This window comes from Diachasma alloeum, unplaced genomic scaffold (genome assembly GCF_001412515.2).
Source record: "Diachasma alloeum isolate Michigan unplaced genomic scaffold, Dall2.0 Dall_scaffold_00200, whole genome shotgun sequence".
Classification (NCBI taxonomy): domain Eukaryota; kingdom Metazoa; phylum Arthropoda; class Insecta; order Hymenoptera; family Braconidae; genus Diachasma; species Diachasma alloeum.
Window position 1 is genome coordinate 1,855,442 of NW_021680365.1, and position 23,827 is coordinate 1,879,268.

Sequence of the window (23,827 nt, forward strand, 5' to 3'; positions counted from 1 at the left end):
TCTCGCGACTAAATGATGCGATTCGAATGAGTCACCTCTCATCTTAAACTGTCAAAAAATATCTTCAAAATAAAAAAAAATCGTCAAATTTCACTGTGTGGATCTCAAGTTATAGGTTTTTGAAAAAGGTTTATTTTCTCTTCCCTCAACAATCATCAGTGAATTAATTACTTCAATTGCTCATTTGCTTTATTCACTTGCTGGTGAGCGATATCAGCAATGATCACCTCTTCCTGCAGAATATTTCCATCTCTACCAAAGTAGTTTTGAACATTCTATTTAAAAATTCATATTTATTTTCCCTAATTGTGGTAATTAATTCCTAAATGATGAGAAAACAAGATAAAATAACCCTTCATTAATCCTCAATATCTCGTGGCCGAACGATACGATTCGAATGAGTCACCTCTCATTTTAAACTCTCAAAAAATATCTTCAAAACGAAAAAAAAATCTTTAAATTTCGCTATGCCGATCCCACCTTATCGTCTTTTGAAAAAGATTCATTTACCCTCTTCCCCTTACAAAAACCACTCAATAAATGAAGAATTGTCAACTAGGAATTTTCATAATCCTTTTATTGACTTGTTTCACCCCACCCCACTGCCATTCCCTCCCCCTTCCGACCCTCAACTCACTTATCCCCAAGACTCGTCAGCTTCATCATCAAGGGAAACAATGGATGAAAGTTCTTCATCCCTCTCTGTCTGATGGTCCCCTCGTACTTCTGCAGAGGTCCACTGCTCAACGCCACCCTGTCCTCTTCCCTCGGATGTCCATCCATCCACTGCGACAAGCGATTAATCGACCATCCAGCACTCTGATGAGGTGACTGGAGCTCGGGAGGAGCCCCCGAGAACAAATGCAGCAACACTAAGGATGCAGGGACTCCCCCCTCCCCCCTCATCTCCACGACCTTCTCAACCATCTTCTCAGGCCCAAGGGGTAGCAAACCCTTCAGAGCCCTGAGGGTCCTGTACTGCTGCTGCTCCAGGAGCCCCAGCTGTCCCCCTCTGCACAAAGGAGCCAGTGCCACCTCCATCTGCCCGAAATCAACGATCAGCTTGGCTCTACCATAGTCAGTCAGAGGTCTGATGAGACAGGCGTGCCTCACGAACAGCTCGATGCACCTGGAGCAGGAATCGAGAGAATATGATTTTTTTTGAATATTGGTGGAATATATTGAAAGCAGGGATCCCCATCAATATTAAATTTCTGTAATATTACAAGAATTTGACCCCTACGTTAATGAAGGTTTAAAATATGTTGATTCAATTTTTCAAATAATATAATATTAATAATCTGATTTTTTACGAATAATAATGTATTTAAAATTTGTTAGTGTGAAACTGTAAATTCACTACTAAGTGAATAATTCAAATTTCTTGAAAGATGAAATTTCTTGAAATTGGCGATTACTTCATGACATAAGTAATCGTCAATCTTCCTACCTCAATTATTGATTGATAAAATAGTTGAAAATTTGACTATTTGAATTAATGATACTTAAGTACACGCACGAAAAAATTTAATCGAAAAACCTATCGAATTGGTTAGAAAATTCTATTGAATTTCTATTGAACTTTCCAGATTCGATTGAAATGTTCAATAGAAAATATTCTATACAAAAATTCTATAGAATTCGATTTTTCCATACAACTTATTTTATTAAAATATTTTCTGTAGAATTCTCTGGACTGAAAATCTAATTCTGTTGACTTTTTCTGTAGAATATTTTTCATTGAACATTTCAACAGAATCGGCCAAAAACTAAAACGAAAGTTCAATAGAAATTCAATGGAATTGTCCAACGAATTCGCTCCTTTTTTTTATGATTTCTTTTCATACGTGCCCCCATAGAAAAATATGTAAAAAATATATATAGTTTAGGCGAATCTAATATATTCTTCGAATATATATATAAGATTTATATAAAATATATATGAAAAATATGTAAATTTATATTTCACATAACTTTTATCTATAAATCGGGCGAATTCCATAGATAAAATACATAATTTTCAGAATATGGCCCGGTTGCACCAGCTCCGGGTAACGAAAACGTCAGATAAGAAAAAAAGTAAATTTGGATGTTCGATGAATTATTTTGCCCGGCAGAGTATCTCAAATTTATCCCAGGAACAAAAAAAAAAATTTAATCCCAAGGTTAAATCAGTGTTAATTCAAATGGGGCTACAGGACAAATAAAAAATTATTCTTCGGGTCAAATATTGAAAAATTATGGCCCCTACGATACAATTGACCCCGAGGATAAATTTTACCCCAGCGTTTATTTGGGTAACAGGGCTTGGTGCAAGTATGGGTGGTAATATGTCAATATTAATCCAATTGGCATCCGCCTATCCCTGACCTGGACGCAACAGCATTGCAGCTCTCAGCGACAGCTCCCTGATTCTTGTAAGAAGCTAGAAAAGTGGTGACTGCCCTCAGGATGAAGCCCTGAAGCTCCCTCATGTAGAGCGAGCAGCTGATCTCCCTCCCCAGGGGGCTGGACGTCTCCTTGAACTCAGGATCATCGTGGATCGTGAGGATGATGCTCTCGATGGCATCGGTAATGGAGGACATCAGAGGGGCCAGAATGTTCTTGGTCAAGGTGTTGGTGTCCTCGAGGGCTGTTGCAATGACACTCGCACCTTCTGCTGGGAGACTTCCAGCCAGATTCGCCACAACTCTGCTGGTCTGACTCGCCAGGTAGAAGAGGAGATTGGCCAGGTTCACGTTCGTCTGCTGTCCTGGGGTCATAGCGTCGATTACCTGGCTAGCCTCGCCCCCTGTTATCAGTCCTTGTTCGCATTTCAGACAGAATAGTCTCACTGCTTTCCCCACGTTCTTGGCGACGACTGTGGAGAGACTCTCGTCGACGAGAGACACACTGAGCTCACTTGTGACTGTTCGGATCAGGTTGTCGATCTCGTCTTGCGAGGGAGAGGAGTCTGATGAGAACATGGTGTGGACTGGGTCCAGGAGGCGAGAGATCGAGCGGGAGAGGTAGGCGTTCTCGAAGGGCTGCAGGATTTCCCTGCTGATGCTGTACGTCCCGATGGCCTGCGGTCGTTCTTTCAGGCGTTTTTTCAGGTCCAGGAAGACGCGGAGGAACTTGGGGTACTCGCCCTCGAGGGCTTGTTTGATGAAGGACGAGCCTTGCGATCTTTCGATTAGGATCCTCGAGAGGAGGGCGGTCACTTTGTCCCAGAAGGAACCGGAGAAACCGTTGAACTCCTTCGTGTGGTGCTCGAGGAGAATTCGCTCGAGGAGCTCTATCTGCACGCACTGCGAGTAGACCGTCTCCTGGAAGAGACGGTCCAGGTTCTCCCAGAGACGCGTTCTTACGTTTGTGGAGGTGCCTGGAGAGATTTAAAAAAATTGTCCTTTAGGGGGAGAAATTTGTGGTGAAATTTGAAAGCCTCTGGGTATTATAGAGAGGTTTGTCAAAGTTTATAATATGTGTTGTAAATAAAAACACGTTGATATCTCCATTTTTGCATTTTTGCACAAGCCAGAGTGATTACAATTTTTTTTATGAAAAAACGGAAAATCGGGAATATCTCGAAACCTTTGTATGAACGGGTTTATATGTTTTGATTGATTTAGATAGAAGACATCGAAATTAATATTTTGAAAAGAGAAAAATCGAAATCGGTTGACTAGTTTTGAAGATTTTTGCGAAAAACAACAAAACAAAAGGTTTGTGACAGTACTACTGAAATTTCGAAGAATTTCGTCATTGAAAAATCCCAATTTAATGAAAAAATAAGTGGAAATGGTAAATTCGAGGTCAATTATTTTAAGAGAATCGATCAAAATCAGAAGAATTCCGGAAAAATTATCCTTAATTTTCGATTTATTGAAAGTGAAGGATAGAAGATTTTATTAAAATTCAAGAAAATTCTCGTTAAAATCCCATTTGTTTTTTGCGCAGATTTATTAGGTATTTGATAACAAAAGTCAATAGATTTCGATTTTTCTGGTTGAATTTTTCTCTTGACGTTTTTTCTATTAAAATTATTAGGCGCTCATTTTCCAAGTTTTTCCATTATATTTTGTTTTGTTTTACATTACAGGATGCGAGTGAAAAAATTTGGAAAATTCATGCCTAAGTATTCTTATAGAAAAACTTCGACGAGAATATTCATACAGAAAAATCAAAATTTACTGACTTTCTTCTATCAAATATCTCATAGAATCAGCACAAAAAACAAATAGAATTTTAACGAGAATTCCGTAGAATTTTAATAGAATCTAACAGAATTTCTAGAGAATTCCAATAGACTTTTCTAGCGAATTCGCTGAGTTTTCCTATTGAATTTCTTCATATGAGTAGCCTCTCCTGCAATATTGTGTCTGAATAACCACATTGAAACAAAAAAACGAACCTGGAGAGGGAAGAGCAGCTCTTCCTGGCGCCCCTCGCTTGACATCCTGGTTCGACAAAACAGAGATGTCCAGAGCGTCCCTCGCCACTCTCTCTATATCCCCCAGGGCAGTCTCCTCGGTCCTCTCCACCGCCTTCTTCAGCATCCCCAGATTCTCGAAGACTTGGATTGCCGTTCCCACCTGACTGCTGTCAGCCTGTTGCAGTCCTTGGGTCAGTGAGTGGGTAGCTATCCTCTGGACCGAAGCCTTGAGAGTCTTCACCGCTTGCTGATCGTCAGCCACAATGTCCAATCCACTGAGATCAGTGTCTGACATCAGTTGTTCCAGTTCGTGGAGACTCTTCGCTGATTTTATGATGTCCGAGCTCTGGCTTGCATTGCTTATTTGAGAATGAAGCTTCTGGGAATGTAACAGGTGCTGGACCCTCCCAACTCTCCTCAGGAGGTCTGTCGTCTCGTGGAGGCGAGTGAGAACTATCGCTTGAGCTTCTATTCGGTTGAAGGGCTCCACTAGCTTCGAACGGAGACGTTCCACCGCTGACAGGAGACTCTGCACGTGGGTGTGCATTATCGAGAGGACTCCCTCGATTTTCTCCACCCATGTCACCTGCGACAGCAAATCCTCGTGGTTCGCTAATACTTGTTTGTGAATCTCGGTGTCGAGGACTTCCAGGGCCTCCGTGAGTTTTTTCAATTGCTGAGACACTGTCAGGAGCTTTGTTGCGTCGTTCTGGGTTGATTCTGGGTCCAAGAATTGTCTGAAGAATTCTGGGGAGTGGGAGGGATTAATTAGCTGATATTTTCAGGTTTCAATTAATATCGTCTAGTGTAATTAACATCATGCACGAAAAAATTTCATAGACAAGCCTAACGAATTCTTTAGAAAATTATGTTGGATTTCTATTGAACTTTCTGGTAGTTTTTGAATGATTCTATTGAAATGTCCAATTGAATTAAATTTTTCTGTACAAGTTGTACAGAAAAATTTACAGAAAAATTCTCTTGAAATATTTTCTATAGAATTTTCTCAGATCAATTTTTTCAAGTTTTTTTTTCATTCCACTTCACTTTACTTTTCATTAAGAAAATTGAACAAAAAACTTGGAAAATTTGAGCCGAGGGAATTCTATAAAAAATAGCTCAATAGAATAAGTTTTAGGGGAGGTTGGGGTAAAACGGACACTTTTGACTTTTTTTGAATGTTAATGAGGGGTTGAAATGTTGATAAAATTTAATATTTTGTCTGAAGAATTCTGGGAAGTGGGAAGGGTTAACTAGCTGATATTTTCAGGTTTTAATTAATATCATGGAGTGTAATTAACATCATGCACGAAAAAATTTCATAGACAAACCTAGCAAATTCTTTAGAAAATTATGTTGGATTTCTATTCAACTTTCTGTTAGTTTTTGAATGATTCTATTGAAATTTCCAATTGAATTAAATTTTTCTGTACAATTTATTCTCTTGAGATATTTGAGTAAAACGGACACTTTTGACTTTTTTTTTAATGTTAATGAGGGGTTAAACTTTTGATAAAATTTAATAATTTTTTTTTTCAATACAAAGAATAATTCTTTTCATTTGTGACGCGGCTAAACTGAGCTCAACTGATCAATTTGTTTCTGAGCTATGAATAATTTTAAAAAAGTCTAAACTGTCCATTTTACCCCACCCACCCTTATATAAAAATCAAATTCTTTTGACTTTTTCTGAAAAATGTTTTTTATTTAACATTTTAATAGAATTGTCTAGCGAATTCGCTAGGTTTTTCTATTAAATTTTTTTCATACATGATAATTCTCCCATCAATATTCCACATAATAATCGTGGGAATAACTGATTACTCCAAAATGACAAGTACCGAATGGAGAAATGTGGTATTTGAAGAAACGTTTTAGACAAATAAATCAATAAAATGAATTAGTTCATCACTCAATCCATTTAATTCTGCTAATTCATCATACCATTTCAATAAAAAATGAATTCCTCTCTTTGGGTAGGAAATTTAATAAAATTCTTAGGATTTCTGGAGCTTGTTTTGGATTATGCATTTGGATTTATTATGCACTTACCATCATTCTCAATACTCTGTAGGTCCAATATCTCACTCATATTCACTGATTAATAATTATTCCATCAATATTCCACATCATAATCGCACAAATAACTGATTACTCCAAAATGACATGTACCGAATGGAGAAAATAATCCACTGACACGTGTTATTGTGCATAAAACAGCTGTTATTGGAGGACGAGGAACGAAGATGCGTTCTGTTTGGTTAGAATTCACCGAAACTGACTGCTCCATGTAAACCCCCCAGAAACGGATTATTGTTATTGTCTTATTTGTTGAGTTTCCGTATTGTTATCAATTATTTGGGATTTTCCAAGGGATTCAGTTCAATTAATTTTTTTAAGGGGATTCCGACAGTTGCGCTGTCAACATGATCAACAGCTTATTTATTATAAACTCCTCAGGGTGAGTATTTTTTTACGATGCACAATGTAAAGTTAATGTTTGACAGCTGACAGGTTATTCGGGTGCATCTGTGCTTGTCTCATATTCAGTTTTGGGGACGAAATGCCCGATTTTTTGTTTGCAGAGATGTTTTTATGGAGAAACACTGGAAAAGTGCAGTTGCCAGATCTCTCTGCGATTATTTCTTCGATCAGCAGAGACGCGTGCTCTCCCCTGAGGATACACCACCTGTTATCGCTACACCTCATCATTATTTGATCAGTATTTACAGGTGTAATATGTTTTTTGTTGCTGTGTGCACTACGGAAGGTAAATGAACTTCATCTTGAGATTAACTGTTCGTGTGAGAACATTTAAGGGGCAGTTACACCGCTTTTTTCAACTACCACAAGTATTTGATGGAAAATTTCGGAAATGAAACAGCCGAAAAACAACTGTTTGACGCAATTCTAGCAAAACAATTTTTTTTATTAACTTTGGTTTATTAACTTTTTTTAGTATTGGGAGTACTGATGAGAATAATAATTTTCCATTCGGTAGAATTCCATACGATTGATTTTGCGGATGGCCATATCGAATGCACGAAAAAAGTTTCGTTGAAAAATATTGAAAATTCAATTTATTTCAATAAATTGAATTGTTATTACAGTTCCACCACTCTTCGTCATCGAGTTCCTGCACAGAGTCGTTGACACCTTCGAGGATTACTTCAGCGAATGCACAGAAACGATCATCAAAGAGAATTACGTCGTTGTGTATGAGTTGTTGGATGAGATGCTAGACAATGGTTTTCCTCTTGCCACTGAGTCCAACATTCTGAAGGAACTCATAAAGCCTCCGAATATTCTCCGGACTATAGCAAATACTGTGACTGGAAAGTCAAAGTGAGAAATTTAATCACAGAGAGAATCGACACACGACCAACGTATTGACTCATTTTATTTTGTTCCAGTGTCAGTGCAATTTTACCCAGTGGTCAGCTGTCCAATGTTCCTTGGAGGAGAACTGGAGTCAAATACACTAATAATGAAGCCTATTTCGATGTTGTGGAGGAGGTAGATGCCATTATCGATAGAACTGGAGCTACAGTGACTGCGGAAATTCAGGGATACGTAAGTGTGCCTGATTAAATTATTTATAAAGTACTAGAACAAATCCAGTGATAAAAATAAAATATCAAGTCGCATGAGAAAATATGAAAGTCTTGGTTTCAACTGTTTCCATTCATTTCATGGGAAATGTTTTAATTATAGGGGAGAGCGGGGCAAAATGAAACGGCCGAAAAACAAATATTTCACGCAATGCAAGCAAAAAAAAATTGTTATCAACTTTTATTTATTATTGGGAATACTGATGAGAATAATATTTTTCTATTCGGTCTGATATTCGAAACCCCTATATAGCGTATCGACTGCCTCCACAGATGAATCCCACTCCCTTGTTAGATCTCGATCTCAACGTCCACTAGTCAGCTATGTTCTCTCCTCATTCGAAACCCCCGAAGGTTTTTCATATATTTGTTATATCGAGACGACAATGTTAATAATTTTCACTAATTTTATCCACAGTTCTCTTTTCAAGTAATATGAAATATTTCATCTTTAATTCAATTGATTAGATTAGGGCAATTACACTTTTCTTTTTTCACTCGATTGAAATTCAGCATCACATTTTCCTTTTTCCCCCTCGGGTCTCCCTCTGGGCCTTCCTCTGGACTTTGGATTTTGGTGTTTCATTTTCTTTTCAATTAATCCATCGACAAAATCTTCTCCCGTCAAAACTTCTCAATAATTTTCCATTCCACTGAATGGGAAATGATTATTCTCATCAGTAATCGGAATAATAAAAAAAAATTTAGTAAACAAAAGTTAATAAAAAAATAGTTTTACCACGCTGTTTCATTTTGTCTCTCACCTATAAAATCAATAATTCATCCATCTCAAATGAAATGAAATCAAGAATTACATCATGTATTAAATTTATTTCAGATCGATTGCTGTATAAAATTAAGCGGAATGCCTGATTTAACCTTATCCTTCATGAATCCAAGACTATTCGATGACGTCAGTTTCCACCCCTGTGTGAGATTCAAACGATGGGAGGTAATTAAAATTTCCCAATTGATTTTTCTCAATTCTCGGTTGATTTCTCCAGATGGAATAACTTTGTTCATTTATTTTTCAGTCCGAAAGAATTTTATCTTTCATTCCCCCCGACGGTAATTTTCGCTTACTCTCGTACCATATTGGCTCTCAGAGTATCGTAGCAATACCGTTGTACGTGAGACACAACATAAGTCTGAAGGAACCAGGGGGTGGCAGACTCGATATCACAGTGGGACCAAAACAAACTGTTGGGAGGTCTGTTGAGAACGTGACTCTCGAGATTCCCATGCCCAAAATTGTTCTCAACTGTACTCTGGTGCCCAATCAGGGGAAGTATTCGTTCGATCCTGTCAGCAAGGTCCTCTTCTGGGATATTGGGAGGATAGATGTGTCGAAACTGCCCAATCTACGTGGCTCGGTAATTTCCTTCAATTTTTAATTCAGTTGCAAAACTCCAGGGGCCTTTATCTGTCGTGCTGATGAGTTCACTACTCCAGTTTTAATGTAAAAAAATTAGAAACAATTCGGTTTTGATTTTTGATTTTTTTATTGATGGAATCTTTGAAAGTCCTTATGACGCAATTCTCAATCGATTGACTTGAATTTTGGTTCACACATACAGAATATGTACATAAATATAGGGGAAGGCGAGAGAGAGTGGAACATTTTGAGATATACTCCAAATACTAAGATTTGCATTTATAAACAAAGATATTGGTAATTGGAGAAAATCACAAAACGTTCTAATTTACTCAGTCCTCCCCTAACTAAATGAGGTTTTTTGAAAATTGTCATTTTCTTTGGTTTTTGGAATTTACTGCTCGAAAAATTCACTTTTGTCATTATATTCTCAAGACATGATTCAAAAAATCTGAAAATATGCTTACTTCAATTATTTATAACATAGTTGAATATTAGTAATTTTTCAAATTTTTCACCTCAGCCAATCTTGAGATAAAATTACAATTTAAAAAAAAAAATTTCAGAAAAGGTCCATTTAATTGTGTTTGTGTAGACTGCATTCTTTTACTAAATAAAATTTTCTATTTCCGGAAAGACTCAAAAACTCATTGTTTATTTATTTTTTGTAAATGTCTCTGGAATAAAAAGGTTTGGAGGGATTCATCAGATCTTTTCCATAAAAATTTCATAGATTGAAAAAAAGTTATTTGACTTTTTCGTTCGAATCTACTACTTCCAGAGATATTTATAAAATATTCAATACGAAGTTGAGTCTTAATTTAATTTGTCAATTCTTCATTCCATTACAGAGCTAATGAATTTGTTCATTCATATTGCAGATAACTATTCAAAACGGGGCAACAGCATCCGAATCAAACCCTGCGATAAACGTCCACTTCACAATAAATCAACTCGCAGTCTCAGGGTTAAAAGTGAATGGACTGGACATGTACGGTGAAAAATATAAGCCCTTCAAAGGTGTAAAATACATAACAAAAGCGGGAAGATTCCAAATAAGAATGTGATGCGACGGGAAGTGCCCCGAAAGGCTGTAAAAATATTCCATGAAATTACTCCAGAGAGCTCTGCAAATTATACTATGAAAAAAATCCATTTTTATGAGAAACTCCTTCTTTCATGACAATTATTATATTATCCTCTCCGTTTTGCTGTCTTCTGTACGAATAAATTGTTGAGGGTGAAGAGACACTCAGGCTGTTGATTAAATTACCCTTACTCTCATATCGTTTATTTTTCAGTCTTGAGTTTGGTACATCTGATGAAGGTCAGTAATAATTTAACAAATTTAACACAACAATTTTTTCACCTCTAGGTCGTCCCAGGTTGGATGAGTTGGGTACGTGAATAGACGTTCCATATTTGTTGCGTAGAGGGTGTGATTGTTCACGAGATTTTTATGAACCTAAAACAATTTAATTCATAGGGAAAATTATGAGGGGGTCATCCACCGTCATAGGAGGCATTTCATAATTTAGTAGAAGACTTATGAAACGATTTTCATTTTGAAACGAGATAATTTCACTTGAATCCTAGTTTAGGTGTGATAAATATTACTGAATCTAACAGAAACACTGGAATTGTTGTAATAAAGTAACTAATTTTCAGGATATTTGCGGAATAATCTTTATGAAATTTGAAAAAAGAAAAACAAACTTGTTCTTGTGAATTAGATGATTGGATGGAGGTGAATTATTTACCTTTAACGTATGTAACAAATCTGCAACACTAACAGGAGGCAGCTCAGGTGGCAATGTTTGCGAAGAACACGCCATTGCAAAGGCAGTTGCTTGCTCAATATCATCAATACTTTGTTTTACAGCAGGTACTTGTCCATCAGAATCTACGACATCTGTCGGAGTACTAAAAATAAAAATTCACACGATTCTCTGAATCCCAACATATCAATTCCCCCGGTTCAATTTTAATTAATTTAATAATTTTGTTCTTTTAATAAAAGATTAAGTGGAAAATGAATAGTTTTTGATGCTATATGAAGTAGTAGATCCATTGAAATTATTTTTATTTAATTATTTTTTGCATTTGAGAGAAAGATGACATACATACATACAGACATCATTTAATAATTGCATATTCATGTCCGTCTGTATGTCTGTATGTGAGCTTTTTTTCAAATTTAGTTTTTCGACGATCATTCAAAAAATAATCGTCGAAATCTTTTCAATTACATATGGCTTAAATATTCGTTTGGATGCTATCTGGTTCGAGTTCGAAGATAGTGGCGATCGCATCATTTGCTATGAAATTATAGCCTTAAAAAGCATTTAATCGAGGTTTAATCATGGTTTAGTCGGAGGTTAATCAGAGTTTAACCAAGGTTTCGTCAAGATTTAATCAATGTTCAGTGGAAGTTTAAACCAGTTCAATTTTAATTTAGTCGGCGTCTGTTAGATGTTTAACCAGGGCATATGGAGCTCATGTTAGACATTTGGGACATTTAGGGATCATATTAAGGTTTCATGGCTGGTATATCTTCCTCCCCAATTGACCATTCAGAAGCAAATTGCTAATTCATTAACAAAAAAGTTATACTGGTCTTAAGTCCAGTTTAAGGAAAACTATTCAGGAGAGAAATAAAATTTAAATAATTTATTTACGACCGAAGAGACATCAACATTGATGTATCAGGAGCATGAACTCTTGTGACATCAAATTTTACATTCATTTTGTTTTCACTCAATCTGTCTAATTTAAAATAAATTCAGTTGACTAAAAATTTTATCTCAAATTCTCTTTAAAAAAAACTATTGAATTTTCCTGAGGTTAAACTTCAGGAAGGATCCCTACTAATCTGAAATTAATGACAGAAAATCGACTATGTACTCTTTTGTGTTAATTCAATTAATCCATTCGGAAGCAGACTGATTTAAATGAACGGAAAATAAGGTACAACTTGTTTTTTATGTCTAGTAATAGTTATTATCGAGAATTTACCTAGAAAATAGACTATGAGGTATAGAAATGGTGTTCCTCTTCCACGAACTTGGCACAGGTTCCCCAATATTATAAATAAAACTCTCGTCCCTAACGGCGAAGCCCTTTCTCCTCGTGATAATTGCTGTTATCAAATTCTTTAAAAATATTTGAGTGGCAGCAATAATGATGTGCGCAGTGTTCTCCTCGGCGCCGTCCATGTTATTCTCCCAGGCAGCCAGCATGAGCCTGGCCAGGACGAAGGTACGATCAGGAAGAACGAGCTCTTGAGCGCTGGAACGGTTGGCGCCGATGGGCTCGTCGCCAACTGGTGATGAATTTTGACTTAGGACTTCTATGTACACGTCCGCCGGCTGCAGTTAAAAATCGAGAAGAAATTGAGATTCTTTGTAAGAAGAAAGTAATAACAATTAACTTATCACTGTTCCAAACATTTCTATGGACTGTTGAGAGAAAAATGGGAATTGCAGGAATAGTCTAGAATCCATTATAGCCCTCGAACTTCTCTCTGATAAAGATTCCTTGATGAATAAAATTAACTTTCTTCTCTTTAAAGATATGAGCGAAGCAAAACACACGAAGTTTGCCCAGTCCAAATTTGATAACTGAACCGAAATTCACTACTTCCATTGATTTTCTCATAAACTCACAAATATAAGCTTTTTCAATGTAGAATTTCCTGGAATTTCAGAGGAAACGTCTCCATTTAAGAATGCCCCGGAATCAAATTTCTAACTGTGTAATACAATATCTGGGAAACGAACATATTTAGAAAAATTTATTCAAGATCAATAGAAAGTATTTTATATTAAAAAATTTCACGAAAAATATTAAAAAATATTCGTTTGGTTCATCAATTTTCCCTAAAAAATATTTCGATAAATTCGTTTAAATATCTTCACTTTTAAGAAAATCGCTTAATAATTCACAATCTCCCAAATTTGTTTTCAGGATGGAAATATTACTGGGATTTCAAACACTATTTGCAGATATCTCTAAAGTCCTCAAGTTTCGATAGATGTGTCGAAAAAATTCTCTTACATGCCATAAATTCATATAAATGGCTGGCATTTGCATGAAAACTCGTAAAATTATTTCAAACTCATCCCCAGGACTAAAAAATCAGTGCAGATTATTTTGAAATATCTGTACAGCTGCTTTCTTCTTTTTTAGCCCTCGAACTTCTTTCTGAAGATTTCTGATGAATCAAATTGAATCTCTCCCCTTCGAAGATATGATCGAAATAATACAGACGAACTTTGCACGTCCCATTTCATCGACGTATTTATGAATAATCCGACAATAAATACGAATAAATGACAGAAACAGTACTCACCTCAAAATTTGATTTGTCAGTTTTAAACTTTCGTTTCAATCGTAATCTCTTCTCTTTTATTGTTTTATCTTTGTCCACATGCGGGTGAGTATTATTGACTTTAATAGTCCTCCCCGGTGTTGCAGTTGCGAGACCCCTGACTTTATTAAATAAACAAAGGAGAAATTCATTGTGAAGATGAACCTGCTCCTCAGTCATGATATTTCGTGCTTCGCAGTCGAATTCCTCCTTCGAGGTCTGCGAGTAAAAATTGTGGATTGAATTCAACAAAAATTTAGACGAAAAAGAAGATGTAAATTTATTCCGGGACTCACCTTCATCTGAAACCACTGCTTCATCTTCTCGAAGTACCTGTAAACACAGAATCACAATAATCGACTTAACCTCACGTTTCCACCCCAATTTAGTGGTTTATTGAAACGAAAGTAAAAATTAAATATCACTCACACTTTTGCGTTTTCACCGAGAGAAGCGATGAGGGTTTTTCTGGCCACGTTAAGATCCTTGGAAGATGTCATTTTCAATAACTAATGCATGTAGGTTTCTGCGAGTGATTGTGTCAAAATTTCGGAGCACCAGATGCTTGTAAACATGCATGGAGAACACATGCGGTAGGTCATTCATGGGGAATGAGAACCCCTGGGTGAGTTGGTGATGAATGATTTTTGATTCGACAGAAGGAATTCGCGCGCAGTTTTTGAAGGCATATTTCGCACCGACACAGCATCTCGAAACAATTGGAGAATTGATTTTTTTATTTATGAAGATAGTTATTTTTGCAAATAAATTAGCAATTAGCTTTCGAATGGGTTTTCTTTTTTCAATTCTTATTTCACTATTCTCTTATAAAAAAAACGATTGGTCCATTGCACAGGTCTAAATGAAGTTCAGTTTTTTTGCTAATAATTGGCAATTTGCTTCCGAATGGGTTAATCGAATTAAAACAAAAAAGTGCATATTCGGTTTTCTGTCATTGATTTCAGATTAGTAGGGATCCTTCCGGAAGTTTAACCTCAGGAAAATTCAATAGTTTATTTTAAAGACAATTTGAGATAAAATTTTTAGTGAACTGAATTTATTTTAAATTGGACAGATTGAGTGAAAACAAAATGAATGTAAAATTTGATGTCACAAGAGTTCATGTTCCTGATACATCGATGTTGATGTCTCCTCGGTCGTAAGTAAATTATTTAAATTTTATTTCTCTCCTGAATAGTTTTCCTTAAACTGGACTTAAGACCAGTATAACTTTTTTGCTAATGAATTAGCAATTTGCTTCTGTTTAAACTTCCACTGAACATTGATTCAATCTTGACGAAACCTTGGTTAAACCCTGATTAAATTCCGACTAAATCCCGACTAAGCCATGATTAAACCTCGATTAAATGCTTTTTAAGGCTATAATTTCAAAGCAAATAATGCGATCGCCACTATCTTCGAACTCGACCGAGATAACATCCAAACGAATATTTTAAGCCATAATTCAAAGGATTTCGACGATTATTTTTTGAATAATCATTGAAAAACTAAATTTGAAAAAACAGCTCATATACGTACATACATACGGGCATGATCTAAAAACAGCATATTTGAACTCCTGAGACCAAAATTAATCATCGTCATACAAAAAAACGAAACGTTCAAATTCGACGAATACAATGGTTCCATTCGGACGCAAAAAAAAGACACACACACACACATCCACACATACAGACTGGGATCTAAAAAGTGTCGGGAACGTTTCTAGGGGTCATGAAACGTGGAGAAATCATGAAATTGCCACAATCGATTTTTAGGGTCATTACAATAACTTCCTCAATTTCAATCAACGAATTATCTCTTTATTCAGATTATTGAAACATTTAATATTCACTAAAACAACGTTTTAGATTTCAATGATATTTAAAAAATTCATAAAAAACTGACTTACTTACATCCCCAGAATTTCATTCGTCATGGTAAAATTGCAACATTAATCTCCTAATGAGCCGCCCACATTCAGAATATCACAAATGGATATGAGAATAATTACAGTATCGGAGTAGTACAATTAGATCCTATTTTTGTAAAAAAACGTTAAACATTCTGAAAATTCAAGTCGAAAATTTTCTTTCTATTTCTATAGAAATAATATCAGCCGAATGAGTTGTATGAAAAGATGCAGATTATGAAAAAATCTATAGATTTTGTTGTATACAATATTTTCGCAGGTGTGGGCTCGTTTTTTGTATCTCATTTGCCCCTTCAGCACTAAAATGTGTGTTCAATCTCTCCCTATTTTATTTTATCCACTTCATCCTTTCCTATGAATTTTAATTTTCCCAATTCCCTAACAATTTTGATTCAATAATTTCGAATCTCATTAACTTAATCAAATCCAATTGCTACAGTTTTCCTAATAAAAATTATCAATAAAAAAATTACAAAAAAAATCAATAGATTCTCACTTTTCTATGCAACTTATTCTGTTGAGATATTTTCTATGGAAATTCCTTGGCATGAATTTGCCGTTTCTACTGCACTGTTTTCCTTTTATCATAAAAAAATGCATGAAAAAACTTGAGAAACTTGTGCCGAGGAATTCTTAGAGAAAATATCTGACCAGAATATGTTGTATAAAAAAATAAAAATCGATAGAATTTTATTTCATCTCATTTTGCCACTTCATCACTGGAATGTTTATTTAATCTCAGTCTATCTGATCTTATCCACTTCGTTTTTCCTTCTGAAGTTCAATCTTCCCAATTTCCAAACAATTGTCATTCACTAATTCTGAATCTCATTAGCGTATTCAAATCCACTTTCCATAGTTTATCTAATAAAAATTTTCAATAGAACAAATTCATAGAAAAAATCAATAGATTTTCATCTTTCTATGCAACTTACTCCATTCAGATATTTTCTATAAAAATTACTTGGCATGAATTTCTTTTTTTCGCATTTTTCCCTCTTGACATAAAAAAAAATTAACGAAACAAATTTGAGAAATTCGATCCTAGGAAATCTTATAGAGAAATTCTGAGCAGAATAAGCTACATAGAAACATTAAATTCCATCGATCTTTTTCTGAATCTCATTAATGTATTCAAATCCACTTTCCTTCGTTTATCTAATAGAAATTTTCAATAGAAAAAACTAATAGATTCTCATCTTTCTCTACAACTTATTCCATTGAGATTTTATCTCTGGAAATTCCTTGTCATGAATTTCATTTTTTACTGCATCATTTCTCCTCGTGTCATTAAAAGAGGAATTCCAATAAAAACATTCTCATCAGCACAATAAGTTGTATAGAGAGAAAAAAGTCTATAGATTTTCTCTATAAAATATTTTCGGACGTGTGGGCTCATCTCTTTTGACCTCTTCATCACTGAAATGTTTCTTCCACCTCATCTCATTAAATAATTATGAATCTCGTTAACGTAATCAAATCCAATTCTCCATGTGCTTCTCCCTGCCCCTCCCCCTCCTCAGCTTCGGTCATCTCATCTCCTTGGCAGGAATCTTGGACCTCACGAGGTCCCAGCTGATGGTCGTCATATCGTTCTTGGTGCACAGGTCCATAACAACATACGACTTCTCCCCTTTCTCCACAGCGAGACATGTCCCAGCAGCTAGATTATAAATCGGCGTGCCACTGATGCCCTTGTGCTTCCACTCCTGGTCCCCTCCCATCTCGTGGCACTTCCCCAGCTTCGGTTTCTTCCCACCCCCGTCCAGGCACAGCATCTGCCCCAGGACCAGCTCGTTCTTATCGGTTTCGTACCACATCTGCGATTTAATCCTCAGGCAGGGAGCCAGAATCAACCTGGATCCCTTGGTCTTAATATCCTTTTCACTCTGCACGCAGAGCGCAGAGTTCGACAAACGGATCATGAATTGATCGGTATAGTTTCGCTTCCTGGAGTGCCAGGGCTGCACTGGCTCTTGATGAACCTGTAAAGGACAATATTTGCATTTTTTTGGGGGATAATATTTAACACGAAGACTGGAGAGAGGAAAGATTTTATTTTTTAGAGAAAAGATTTCCTCAAAATAAGCGAAAATGTGCTTCAATTTAAAGTGGTATATACAAACGCTACGTGATGAAAACCCTCGTTGGGTGTGACGAGGATAGATAAATTTAAAATGACAAAAAAATTATTCATCATTGATAATTTCTTTTATGAATTACACGAGTTACTTTGACGAGTGTGAGAAATTAATCCATCGAATTCTGACATACAAAATTTTGACACTGACATGAGTCAGAAAATTGTTTTATCGCCGTGTGACGTACAATGTTTTATGTCTCTGGGCCCGGAAACCGCGATTTAACCGAGGGAATCGATGTTAGAATCGCGGTTTTACGCTCCTAGGAACATAGAATAATATTTTATGCCCCAAGTACTGACATCTGCGTTTAAGCCGAACAAAGTGAAGTTAAAATTCGCGGTTTATCTGTCCTCTGGACATAATATACTATTTTTTATGATATTTATGTATTCGATACTGCGGCTTCGTCAGTCGGAATAAAATAAAACATTCTAGTAACCGAAAATTGCAAGCTTTTCGAAGTAATGTAAAAATGGCAGAAACTCGTCGAGGTAATTTACGTAAATTACATCAGTAAAAAACGGTGTAATTTACCAACGTAATTTACACACCCAAACCTAATTAGGAATAGGATTTTTATTATTTTTTGCTAATTTTTCGACATTTTTTTCTACATTTTAATCTTTTCTTTAACGTTGAAAAAATTGTTTTCTCTTATAAGGGTCCGCGTTATTTTGTAATTTCTAAATTAATTATTACCAATCGTACTAGACTGCCAATGGAGCAAAGATTCAAGCAGAATGTTTTGATTCACATTAACTTGTGTTTAAAATTTATTTCAGATTTTAATCTTCAAAATTGAAGTTATTTTTGGATTACTTTAAGTGCAATTACTTTGTATTTAAGAGAAAATTCCTGAAAATCAGTAGGTTTCTGTGATTTTCAGAGAAATTTGGTTTTCGAAACGAGAGACGTTTTCCTCTGTGTGGAGTAATTCGTCTACTATTTGAACATGACGAATTCAAAAGCGCAATTGAATTGAATTTAATTTACTTTATAAGTTCACAAATTTCAAATTTTGCTCAAAATTCATAGAAATTCTAAATTTTTATGCTACAGGAGAATGCGAATTCTCCAACTTACTTCAATTTTCATCCAAAATATTCAGTAACGAATTGCGTAGAATTTTGAAACAATTAAAAATTGGAGACAGAAATGATTTGAATTTTAACTGATTTTTACCAATTTTCGTGGAATAATTGAGCTGAAATTTACAGTTTCCATTGATTTTCCCATTGAATTATGGATTTTCAATAATGAAATTCCTTGAAATTTGTATGTTACCGGAAAATCTACCCAACATTTTTCAGTAGTTCTACACTGAGAACACAAGAGTTTTCTGGGAAGTACGTCTTGATTTATGTCAAGAAATTCATGGCTCAAAAATTACCAACCCCACAATACCTCACACCAAGAAAAAAATCTTACGCCAGAGAATGTTATACTTGTTTGAAAGATGAGGGCAATTTGTTCATACAAAAAAAAACAAGTTCTCAAATCAAGTCAAGTTGTTTTCGCATTAAAATATTTTGGAATTGAGTCTACAAAAACATTAAATGATTTTTTTTCTCGTATACCCTTGCGGTTTTTGCGATTTGTTCCCATCCCACCCCCAACCCCTGTACCGCATTCGCCGAAGGCCAAGTGAACACCTCTCTCCCAATTGGAGATCATTTCAGATTATCAAAATAAAAAAAACAACCAAAATCACGTTCGAAAGATAATTCATCCGGGCCCTCAGTCAAGACAAACCTTGGCCCACTTCTTCTTCAGATTCGCCTCGTCATCATCAGGTAATGCCAATTCCGGATAGACCGTCTCCAGATACCAAGCAAAGTCCTTGCACTTGAGTCTCTCCCTGAGCCTAACCCTCTCGGAGACGTCCCCGTAGTCAACCTTCTCAACGCCCCTCAGATAATACTGCTTGTACTTGTCCATCCACACATGTGCAACCCTCAACGAATTCTTCAGCACGGTATCCTGCACCCGATCATTCCCATAGGGCCGCCGCCTCCTGAAGACATGTCCCACCCTGGAGCAGGGGATCAACTCGATGCTGCCCCCGCACATCCAGATCCTGAAGGATATCTCCAGATTCTCGCCCCCCCACACGTCCATCCCAGGATCGTACTCCCCCATTTCGTGGAAATATTTTCTGTCGATGGCGAAGAGGCCCCCAGCCATGGTCGGAGACTTGATGGGCTTGACGAAGTCCTCTTGGGTGACCAGAGTGTTCACTGGGAGGTTCTCCCACTTGAAGTGGAGCCCCCAGTTGAATCCACCCCTGACTAGAGGGCTCGCTGAGTACTGGAAAGTATCAGAATTTATTATATCGATCACTGGCATTGGGACAATCGTCCTGGACACGGAAATCCTGGAGAGCAGGGGCTCGATCCACATCTCGTTGACTTCAATATGAGAGTCGAGGAAGATTAAGACGTCCCCGGAGGCTCTACTGGCGCCGAATATCCTGGCGCGGATGAGGCCCTCTCGTCCCTCGGTCTTGAAGTACTTCACCTGCTTCAGGGTGTTCTCCACGTAGTTCTGGACGTCCTCGTGGAGCTGATCGCTATCGCTGAAGTCGTTGACGAGAATTATCTCGTGGAGGAGGGAGGCTGGGGTCCTGGAGATTATCGAGTGCAGGGAGCGGAGGAGGGTCATGAAGTGCTCGTTGTAGAAGCAGATGACGATGCTGGCGGTGGGGAGGGTGGGAGGGTAGGTTTGGGAGGAACAGAGCTTGTTGCGGGTGTCCGGGATTGGGGACTCGCGGTGGGGACCCAGGGCGTCCGAGACGAGGACGTTGAAGGCGTATTTTTGGTAGCCCTCGTCACGCTTGCGGGCCTCTTCTAGGGTGTGCACGAGACCCAGCTCGTCCAGACCTGGGGGAGGAAACCAACACGAGTCTGATATTATTTGCGGCCTTTTTGCAAGGGTTTTTTGGAGCGGAGAACACGGAGAGAAAAAATAAATAAAAATTACCAGAAAAAACGTAAAAATTACGTTTCGTAACACAATCCGCGAATGAAGTAAATTTTTTAAAAAGTGTGAATTGAAACTGAAATTGTACGAATCGCCACGTCAATTCTACCATTTGTTCCGTAAAAATTTACCACCCGTTTGGTGACTCACCGCTGTGGCGACAAGTCGTTCCGTAATTTTTTCCCAACGATTGAGAAATTTTACGGAACGGAACGTAGAAATAACTCACCAGCGTCATAAAAATTGTTGAACGTTCAAGAATTTTTTATTTTGGAGGCATAATAAGTCGACAAGTTTCTGGAAGATTTTACTTCTTCGGGAATTACGTGACAATTTCGTACTTTGTTTGGTGAGGAACCTGAAAATTCACTGAACATTTCGGATTTCGTCTCTTCCATTCCTATAAAAATTGCCGGAAAACGATTCCCGATTGAGGATTACGTGAATTGTTCCGTAATTTTTACTGAATATTTCTCTCCGAGAAGCTGGAGGAAATTCACTGAGATCTTGCTCCCGAATTCCTCTGGTCGCTATGATCTTGATTTTCTTTATTTTAGGGGTGAAAAAGTGAATGGGGAGTTGTTTAGGGAATTTTCCAATAAGAATTTTAAACGCTATAAAAGAGGTCTTCTCATAATTTCTCGCGAACCCTTCCATTCCGAAAATGTTAACGTCTGAATCACAAAATAAAAAACTCCAGAGCTCCCTATTAGTTTTTTTAATTTCTTCAAAGCGGAGAACTATAAAAAGTTCATCAGACAAGGTTTTTTTGTTCAGAATTTGAAGCCCAACATAATAATTTCCATAATAATTTTTCCTAAAACCCTTTGTTTCGAAGTTATAAACCTCTAAATCATAATGTGCATCGTTATTAACCACCAAGTTAAACTCAAAATCACTCACGCCTTATATCCTAAATATTATCGGAGTGAAGAAGTTTAGAAAAATTTGTCATTAAACTTTTTTTATAGAGAATTTCAAACCCTACAAAAAAGATTAATAATAATTTAATGTAAACCCCTCCACTCCGAAGTTACAAACCTCTAAATCATAATGCGCGTCGATATTCATCATCAAGCAAACACAAAATCCCTCACGCCTTGTTTCCTAAATATCTTCAGAGTGAAGTAGTTTAGCAAGAACTGTCACTAAACTTTTCATATAAAGAATTTAAAACCTTCCAAAAAAGATTTTTTCACAATTTCTTGTAAACTCCAAATCGAAATCATAACACTCGTCGTTATACATCACCGCGCGAACCCAAATTACTCACGCCGTATTTTCTAAATATTTTCGGAGTGAAGCAGTTTAGCAAAATTTGTCATTACACCTTTGTTATAGAGAATTTCAAACCCTACGAGAAAGGTTTTTTCACAATTTCTTGTAAATCCCTCTACGCCGAAGATATAACTCTCGAAATCATAACGCGCATCGTTATTCATCACCAAGTAAACCCAAAATCATTCGCGCCTTATTTCCCAAATATCTTCGGAGTGAGGCGCTTTAACAAAATTTGTCAACAAACCTTTTTTACAGGATTTAAAATTCTCTACAAAAAAGGTTGTATCACATTTCTTGTAAACCCCTCCACTCCGAAGTTATAAACCTCCAAATCACACTCGCATCCTTATTCATCACCAAGTAAACCCAAGATCATTCGCGCCTTATTTCCCAAATATCTTCGGAGTGAAGCACTTTAACAAAATTTGTCAATAAACCTGTTTTGCAGGATTTAAAATTCTCTACAAAAAAGGTTTTATCACAATTTCTTGTAAACCCCTCCACTCCGAAGTTATAAACCTCTAAATCACAACTCGCATCCTCACTCATCACCAAGTAAACTCAAAATCATTCACGCCTTATTTCCCTAATATCTCCGGAGTGAAGCACTTTAACAAAATTTCTCATCAGACCTTTTTCATAACAAATTTCAAGCCCCACAAAAAAGGTCTTCTCACAATTTCTCGTAAATCTCTCCACTCCGAAAATATTTCCAAAAAAAGCAATGCACAAGGACTATGTCACTCATTTCTGCTCTCTGATGATCAAAGGTGAATTAACAAATAATTACCATTGCCCAGTGTGACAGCGGGTCTTACCGGAACCGGTTGCAACTGTTTAATGAGTTTATCACTGTTTTTCTTCCCTCCATCGCGCCCATTGTTCACCAATATCATCCGATTGAGCAGTGACTCTTCATTAGTCTTCGCGTACTCCGATATCAGCATTGTTGGATTAATGTTAGGATTCTGCGAGAGTTTCGAGTACAGATACAAACTGAATGCCCATGTCAACGAGGCTATCACCATTCCGGATATAAAAGAGGCGTATCTCGTGGAAATCATCTGGAAATACAGACAGTCGTTCGATTTTTGAGGTTAATTTCCATTTTGATCAACAATTTCACTGTTTATCAACTACTTTCCATTCTTACATTTGTTCATCGGAAGTGACAACAGCAAGTGGCGATTAAAAATGAGTCGTGACGTTAACAATTCACTGAATAAACAAAAAGAGTCGCTTGACAGCTGTTCATGGTGACTAGGATGAACTCTCCCCGCTGGCAAGAGAAGAAAAACTGACGAAGACGTGATTTTTTATCGTTTACGTGACATCAGTCAGGTGGGGTTATCGCAAAAGTCGTGATGATGAGAAATTTTTTACGGCGAATTTTTTTTTTTCGCAAAGTGGAAGCTCCGAAATTTTCTGATTTTAGATCAATTGTTTGATTTTGACGAAAAGCTCTTGGGGCGTTAGACGCGGCGAGAATGGAACAAGCCCCTGTGGCCTAATGGATAAGGCATCGGTCTCCTAAACCGGGGATTGTGGGTTCGAGTCCCACCAGGGGTAGTGGTCAATTCATTTTTTGTTTTGGAAATTGTGGGGAGTGTGTTTTTAGCGCTTAAAAATCTCATTTGAGTGCCTCAAGCTCTTAATTAAAGAAGATATTTTAAAAAATAAGGCATCGGTCTCCTAAACCCGGGTTTATGGGTTCGAGTCCC

At 36.8% G+C, this 23,827-nt stretch overlaps 4 protein-coding genes and 1 non-coding gene across 5 annotated transcripts; 2 read left to right on the forward strand and 3 right to left on the reverse strand.

The window, feature by feature from the left end:
• Positions 1-627: 627 nt before the first annotated feature.
• LOC107035764 (conserved oligomeric Golgi complex subunit 5) lies at positions 628-6,614 on the reverse strand. The gene is made up of 4 exons (XM_015253336.2): positions 6,467-6,614; positions 4,394-5,161; positions 2,371-3,364; positions 628-1,129 (listed from the first exon to the last, which is right to left on the reverse strand). Exons 1-4 carry the CDS (start codon positions 6,504-6,506, stop codon positions 634-636), a joined length of 2,298 nt encoding a protein of 765 aa, XP_015108822.1. The 5' UTR covers positions 6,507-6,614; the 3' UTR covers positions 628-633.
• Positions 6,615-6,709: 95 nt separating this feature from the next.
• Positions 6,710-10,651, forward strand: LOC107035690 (AP-3 complex subunit mu-2). Its single transcript, XM_015253238.1, has 7 exons — positions 6,710-6,875; positions 7,000-7,184; positions 7,525-7,759; positions 7,828-7,987; positions 8,864-8,977; positions 9,060-9,398; positions 10,282-10,651. Exons 1-7 carry the CDS (start codon positions 6,841-6,843, stop codon positions 10,465-10,467), a joined length of 1,254 nt encoding a protein of 417 aa, XP_015108724.1. The 5' UTR covers positions 6,710-6,840; the 3' UTR covers positions 10,468-10,651.
• A 7-nt stretch (positions 10,652-10,658) lies between these two features.
• LOC107035692 (transcriptional adapter 1) lies at positions 10,659-14,341 on the reverse strand. The gene is made up of 6 exons (XM_015253239.1): positions 14,199-14,341; positions 14,066-14,102; positions 13,752-13,988; positions 12,416-12,768; positions 11,161-11,323; positions 10,659-10,865 (listed from the first exon to the last, which is right to left on the reverse strand). The coding sequence occupies exons 1-6, from the start codon at positions 14,267-14,269 to the stop codon at positions 10,749-10,751; spliced, it is 978 nt and encodes a 325-aa protein (XP_015108725.1). The 5' UTR covers positions 14,270-14,341; the 3' UTR covers positions 10,659-10,748.
• A 2,309-nt stretch (positions 14,342-16,650) lies between these two features.
• Positions 16,651-23,582, reverse strand: LOC107035774 (polypeptide N-acetylgalactosaminyltransferase 35A). The gene is made up of 4 exons (XM_015253362.2): positions 23,260-23,582; positions 22,897-23,170; positions 19,599-20,725; positions 16,651-17,687 (listed from the first exon to the last, which is right to left on the reverse strand). The coding sequence occupies exons 2-4, from the start codon at positions 23,168-23,170 to the stop codon at positions 17,232-17,234; spliced, it is 1,857 nt and encodes a 618-aa protein (XP_015108848.1). The 5' UTR covers positions 23,260-23,582; the 3' UTR covers positions 16,651-17,231.
• Positions 23,583-23,602: 20 nt separating this feature from the next.
• Trnar-ccu lies at positions 23,603-23,675 on the forward strand. The gene has a single exon. It is a non-coding gene; the product is annotated as a tRNA-Arg (tRNA).
• The last annotated feature ends 152 nt before the right edge of the window (positions 23,676-23,827 follow it).